General features: G+C 46.2%; 1 protein-coding gene and 1 long non-coding RNA gene across 2 annotated transcripts; one reads left to right on the top strand and one right to left on the bottom strand.

Annotated features, from left to right (window-relative positions):
- Positions 1-3,444: 3,444 nt before the first annotated feature.
- On the bottom strand, positions 3,445-5,242 carry LOC131108525 (large ribosomal subunit protein uL15m-like). Its single transcript, XM_058059538.1, has 5 exons — positions 5,062-5,242; positions 4,754-4,911; positions 4,296-4,461; positions 3,905-4,028; positions 3,445-3,827 (listed from the first exon to the last, which is right to left on the bottom strand). Exons 1-5 carry the CDS (start codon positions 5,164-5,166, stop codon positions 3,490-3,492), a joined length of 891 nt encoding a protein of 296 aa, XP_057915521.1. The 5' UTR covers positions 5,167-5,242; the 3' UTR covers positions 3,445-3,489.
- On the top strand, positions 4,074-6,095 carry LOC131108528 (uncharacterized). Its single transcript, XR_009120472.1, has 3 exons — positions 4,074-4,221; positions 4,308-4,517; positions 6,059-6,095. It is a non-coding gene; the product is annotated as an uncharacterized LOC131108528 (long non-coding RNA).
- Positions 6,096-6,297: the final 202 nt, after the last annotated feature.

Below are 6,297 nucleotides of genomic sequence, written 5' to 3' on the forward strand. Positions count from 1 at the left end.
CACGCACGCGCCGATGTGCTGTGAGAAACACTAATAGATTGAATCAATTAGCTCCTGCAGGCCCAGCGTGAATACAATAACGTTTATTTAGTTGAGTTTCGGCTCACAGGCGGCCTCCATTGTTGCTGCCCTTTTAGGCTTTCATTAATTAGCATAGTTATATGAATTCATTTATTATTAATCATATTTGTATGATCAATATATTCATGATAGAATATTCCATTATCATCGTTATAAGAGTATTGTTATGACGAAATAAACTAGTATCTTTAAAGTGTGCTGCTCCCCTTGTGGTTTTAGGGAGGTACTGCAGCCACTGGAACCAAGGTGTCCAAAGTGCAGCCTTTGGGCCATTTGTGGCCTGGGATAGTTTTTTTTTGGCCCATGGCACATTCTAAAAAACATAATAAAAAATATGACTTAACAAATCTCAAAAGAAAATATCAAAGTTTCACTTTTCACGATTTGGCCCTCGGTGGAAAAAGTGCGGTAGACCGCGTGAGTGACGACGTGTTGGTCGGCAATCGTACGAGGGAGACACTCCTGCTTGTGCGGCAAGCAGCCATATTGGATCACCTCCCCTGTCTGCGTGCACGCTTACAATGAAGGATTGTATTCCCCTCCTTGGCCGTCCCCCCCCGCGTTTCCCTACAGTGGCTCGTGGAGAAAATGTCGTGATATCTCCCGTAAGTGTCAGGAGGTCTGCATGCATGCATGCATGCTATTGTGTGGACACAGCAGGCGAGCGTGGCATCATAGAAAGCTGCAGACAGCATTCTATGCAGTCACCTCTGACCCCCGCCCCCCCCCCCCCCCCCCCCCCCCCCCCCCCGTCCCCTCTAATCACATGTTCCAACAGCAGACCCGGAGGCCCCCGGGGAGCGGGTGGCAGTCCTCCACACGCTGGCCATGTAAACAGCGCCCTGCCCGGCGGGGCCTTACGTCAAGGCCAGCTGAGAGGATTACATGCCCCCCCCCGTGGAGAGCGGCTTAATGTGGCCTCATTAGGCCCCCCCACACACATACAATGATGCACCCACCTCTCAGCGCAGATAACAAAGTGGACTGAGCCAGACTTCAAACACAGAAAGAACCCCCCCACCCTTAAAAAGTTCCAAGACGTCTTATGTCAATCATCATTTTAAGGAAGCTCATGTAAATACGCTGAAATGTCAACTGGAACATACATAAGTCCTACATATTGTTTTCATGATTTATTATCATGTTTGATTGATAGGTGGAATGTATTATGTAATATACAAGCTAATCAAATGCTAACAGAAGATAAAAACAGGATATCATCTCACATTGGGGATGCAATTTCTGTCATAAAATACAAATTAAATCAATAAAATTGAACTACATAGTTTTATGGAAACTAATCATATAATTGTACTACCTGTAAAGTATCAATAAGAAATAGAAGGTCCATAAATAAGAGGCAAATGAGACCAAGTCCGGGGGGGGGCTAATATTAATGATTGATTCCATGGACCGTCAAGACGAGCTAATTCCATTTCTTAGCAGGCAGACTCGCTGACGAGGCCTAGACCGCCTAACGAGCCTTCATCCAGTCTTGCTAGCACGGCTACACTCACTCATTCTTTGCAAATGAACAATTGTATGCTGGCGCTGATAAGACTCTTATCTGCACACCTGAATAGAAATCTCTTATGGCTCAGCTCGGCTTGTCTGCTCCAACTCGCTGTGGAAGTGTGAGCATACGCCGCAGACAGAAAAGAGGCGGCCGTTGAGGCGCAATTAGGCCTCATTATTAGCCCGGAGTAGACTGAGAGCTGCCAGACATCGTGATATCGGTGTCTGTCCCAAACGGCTCTCTGCAAGCCAAACAAACGCCGATGCCATCCAGCAAGCGGCGCGACGCTGCAGTGACGAGGCTGCAGCTTTAATTAAACAGCGTGAACTGGTTAGACTCAGACATCGGCTCATTAGATTATGTGCAGCAGAAGCACACTTGGAGACGCACAAATCGTTTTAGGGCAAAACCATCGATTGTCGTCTGTCATCGGCGAGACTTCTTTGCTGGTCTGAGACCTGCTCCCAACGTCAAAAGGGTCTGCTGCTTTGAAGATAAGCGTCCCGTAAACAATGACTCTGCTTTTTCTTTCCTGTGCTGTGATTTATTTCAAGTATTTACGCTGCAAGGATTTTCCTGCCGCCTTAATGGACACACGCAGCACTCAGAAAGGCATCAAAAGCTCTGCCTCACCAAAATGTTTCATAACTAATATAGAGGCAAAATAATACCAAATTCAGCATTGCATAAGAGCACACAAACATATGCTTCCTGTGATAAAGACGTGCCGTTACAGCAGCAGCAGCGTAAAGTAGTGACGTGTTTATGGCCAGTGTGACATTTTGACTGCACTAAACAAACATAACAGAGGCCACGGGTTTGAATTACAATGTTAGCATAAAGTGTCCCTCAGGGCTCTATTCTAGGCCCCTTATTAAAGTCGCTAAGCATGCTTCTTGAAGTCAAAAACAGCTAACTTTGACATTTTAGCCCAACCAAATATGGTTGCTTAAGAACCCCCCCCCCCCCCCCACCCCACAAAAAAGGTCCTTTTAATAAGCTGTAGAACCCTGTGATTTCCATGCAGGTGAAGAAAAATAAAGAAAAAAAATATAAAAGGGAGGACAAATGTATTAGTTGTAATTATTAACAAAGGAAAGTCAAAATTCAAGTCAACAGCAGCCGAAAGTATTATAAGTAAAGTATTTTAATAAATAATTATTACAATAATAGACACTAAAACAGTTATATTTTATCCTTATTTTGGAGGAAAAACTGTATAAATAACAAAAAATAATGACCTTGGTTTATATGAGACTTTTCTATAACTACGAATATAGCAAACTATATTTATATTTCTATAGCGCTTCACTCCATCCTCAAAGATGCAGAAGAATGAGTGAGGAGATGATGTATTTATTATTATTACTGCTATTATAAAGCTAACTATTATGCATCACACAATGAGCTGAGAATGGAAATATTAAGTTGAGTAAAATAACGTCATTGAGAAGATTTGGGTGAGTCAATCCTCAGCAAAGCCTCAGTATTCCCAACTGGAGTCGAGGATGTATGTTTGCCTCTGATTGTATGCCAGAGAAATAGATGTGTGTGGGCGGGGGGGGGTCTTTTGAACGCGTCTACGCCAGGATACAGCTGCCATATGACGAATTTCAAAGTCCCCTTCTAAGGCCTAAGCAGCACATTTTGCAAGTAACACAGCAGCGGGCATCTGTTTCCTGTTTTCATTCCTTCACTTATCTTATTTTCCTCATTTTCCGCTCACCTGTTCCACTTAGCGTTCCTTCCATCCGGCACGAGGCCGTCACACGTCCACCACTTGACGCCAAAGGAGTGCTGCCCTGTCCAGAAAGGCTCGAACCAGGAAGCGGAATGACGAACGACAATGGAGGTTTAAGTATTTTATTACAGAAAATGTACATCAAGTTCACCTAAGAGCTGAAATATCGCAGCACTTTCTCATCCGTGGGTTTCAGGATCTTCTTCTCCGCCATGTTGACCACCCAGCCCGGGGCCAGGCCGAAGAAGATCTGCCTTCTGTCCTTCCTCATGGACAGCATGTGGTACAGTTCATCCTTGGAGAGGTCCGCCAGCACGTAGCCGTATTTCTGCGCCAGGGCCAGCCGGGCCCGCTGGATCTCCTCGGGGTCGGCTAAGTAGCCGCGGTTGTCGGCGTGGGTGTAGTAGGGCACCATGTCCTCGCCTGGCAACATCCTCCTCGGGATGGGCTGACCTCGCAGAAAGAACGGGACCGGCTTGATGAGGATCCCTGTGGCGGAGGAAGAGGAAGTCGTCACTGCGGATGCACGAGATGATGAGGCAGGATTATCCCCCATGACTCGTTACCGAGGCTTATTGGGTCGTAGAAACCGGTGGTGATGACCCCGCCGTTCCTCTCGATGGCAGCGATGGCTTTCTCGGAGGCCCTCTGGACCTCTATGTTGACTTTGGCTGCGAAAATATCAGCGCCCTGCGGGAGAACACAAAGAACGTTGAGGGGAGAGAAAACCAAGGTTCCCCAGCTTCACTGTTATGTAGCGCCATCTGCTGGCAGAAGGCCGTTACTTCAACTCAATTTCATTCAATGGAACAATTTAGGAATTTTGGCAAGGATTTTTCAGTGCAAATTTTTTTTAAAAATCACATTTTTTTACATATTTAATGTAATTGATTTAATTACGTATTTTTTTAATAACAAGTTTCATTGAAATCTGCTGATCAACTTTTTCCCCCCTACCTCGTCCACCAGCTGGACCCCGTAGTCCCTCTTGAGCGGCTGCACCGTCACCCCCCGCCCGTTCACCAGCTGCGTCAGGTCGATGGGCTGGGTCGGGTCCACCCTGCCCAGGTCAATGAGGTACTGGAGGCGTCGCAGCGACAGCGGCTGGTACTGAGGACGGCGACTGGGGACGAGACAGCGACAGACCGCCGTGTGGATTAGACGTCTGACAGCGGGAACGTGAGTGAAACCAGACACCATCATGCAGTATTTCCTCACGTGGGGGGGGGGCCTCCATTCACCCCCCAGGTGTGCCGTCCTCTTAAACGTCTCACCTGTGCCATTACATCTGCTATGACCGATACCAGCGTGTCTTAGGTTGATAACCAAAACAGCAGCACCCACCCACGCTTATTCAGTCTTTTTGTATTGGCACTTAAGCAATAGTTACTGTCATGTCGGCAGATGTATTGTACCTGTGTCCTTCATTGTAGCCGTATTTTGGGATGGACAGGTAAAAGGGGGTGTTGCCCCCTTCAAAGCCCAGCCTTGGCCGGGTGCCTCTCTGCCTCTCTCCCTTATGTCCTCTGCCACTCCGGTTGCCGCCGTGCTGTCCTCTACCTCGTCGTCTTCCCTTTAAAAAAACGCATTTTAATTCAACAGTTGTAACTTAACACACCATCACAATGTCTGTTAGCGTTAGCCTCGCTAGCTAACAAGCAAAGCGACGGTCGGGACAACAGTTAGCATTAGCCTAGCTAGCTGAGTGTTAAATGTGTCTTACGTGCTTGGTAGATCCGGGCTCAGGTCGCAGGTTGGTCAAGGATATCCGCGGAAGACCCTGCAGGACCTCCAAGGCTTTACTTGGAGGTTTTTTAGGGAAAGACATGACGATTGTGTCTCTCACGTGTCCAAGTTGACAAGCCAAGGGCACACGAGTCACGTGAACGGAAGTGACGTCATGTTTTCACATGTTAAACACACCAAGGTGAACGTAAACCAAACTTCGGTTTATTTTAATGGGTGGGTCATTATGATTAACTCTATTAAGCGCTGAATGTAGCGTGTTAATTACTCTCGTTTATTACCAGTTAAATCGCCATGTTGACAGAATAAATGCCTTTTCAGATTGGCTTCAAAGATCTATACATCGATTTAGAATACGTAGAATTCTTAAAATACGCTTTACAAGCGTCGTATCATCTCACGTTGCCTTATGTCACATAGACTCCTTTGGGACTTTGGATGGGAATGTGGCTTTAGTGATCAGCGCAGATTGGCATTCAGGTGACCAATCACAGCTCTCGTTACTGACCGAGCCCAATGGAGTAGCCAATCGTATTGTGAAAGGGGTGGGGCAGTTTGCCGAAAGTCTACGGAACTGTAGGGAGCTAATATTATTTTGTCCCGTTAGCCGGTGCTATCTCCCCCTACAAAGTTCCCAATAGGAGACACATACAGCTAACATCGGAGGAGGTGGTGTCGCCGCGGTGGGCACTTGTCATTTAAACACTTTGACATTTGAGAAGAATCAACTGACGGGACATTGAGCTAATTAGCTAAGAGCGGCTAACTTCTCGGTGCACCTTATCGCTGTATGTGCGGTAACAACATGTCTGCTCCTCTACCTGCCATTGTGCCTGCCGCCCGAAAAGCTACTGCAGCGGTCAGTTAATCCTCTTTATTTATTGAAACCACTCTCTGCATTTGGATTGTCTGAATGTGTTGCGTGATGCTAAACATGCATTAGCACTAATTAATTACCATATGTTTGCTTCTAGGTCATCTTTCTGCATGGCCTCGGTGACACCGGGTATGTTGCCCTTTAAATGGTTTCTAACTTATTGCCATATTTATGAATAATATTTGGATTCTAAGTACAGTATTTGGCGCTGCAGCTTCTCCCAATGCAAACTAGAAGCGCAGTAATAAAGAAATATTTGGTTAATACTGCTCATAAGTGGATCACTTTGGATCATCATTTGGATGATATGAGTTGTTTGACAGGCATGGATGGGCA

This window comes from Doryrhamphus excisus, chromosome 21, assembly GCF_030265055.1.
Source record: "Doryrhamphus excisus isolate RoL2022-K1 chromosome 21, RoL_Dexc_1.0, whole genome shotgun sequence".
In the NCBI taxonomy this organism is placed as follows: domain Eukaryota; kingdom Metazoa; phylum Chordata; class Actinopteri; order Syngnathiformes; family Syngnathidae; genus Doryrhamphus; species Doryrhamphus excisus.

Coding starts and splice junctions, on each gene's coding strand:
- LOC131108525 (XM_058059538.1), bottom strand. CDS start 5,166: ATGTCTTTCCCTAAAAAACCTCCAAGTAAAGCCTTGGAGGTCCTGCAG. Junction 4,912..5,061: donor AGCCCGGATCTACCAAGCAC/GTAAGACACATT, acceptor GTTTTTTTAAAG/GGAAGACGACGAGGTAGAGG. Junction 4,029..4,295: donor GGGTCCAGCTGGTGGACGAG/GTAGGGGGGAAA, acceptor GTTCTCCCGCAG/GGCGCTGATATTTTCGCAGC.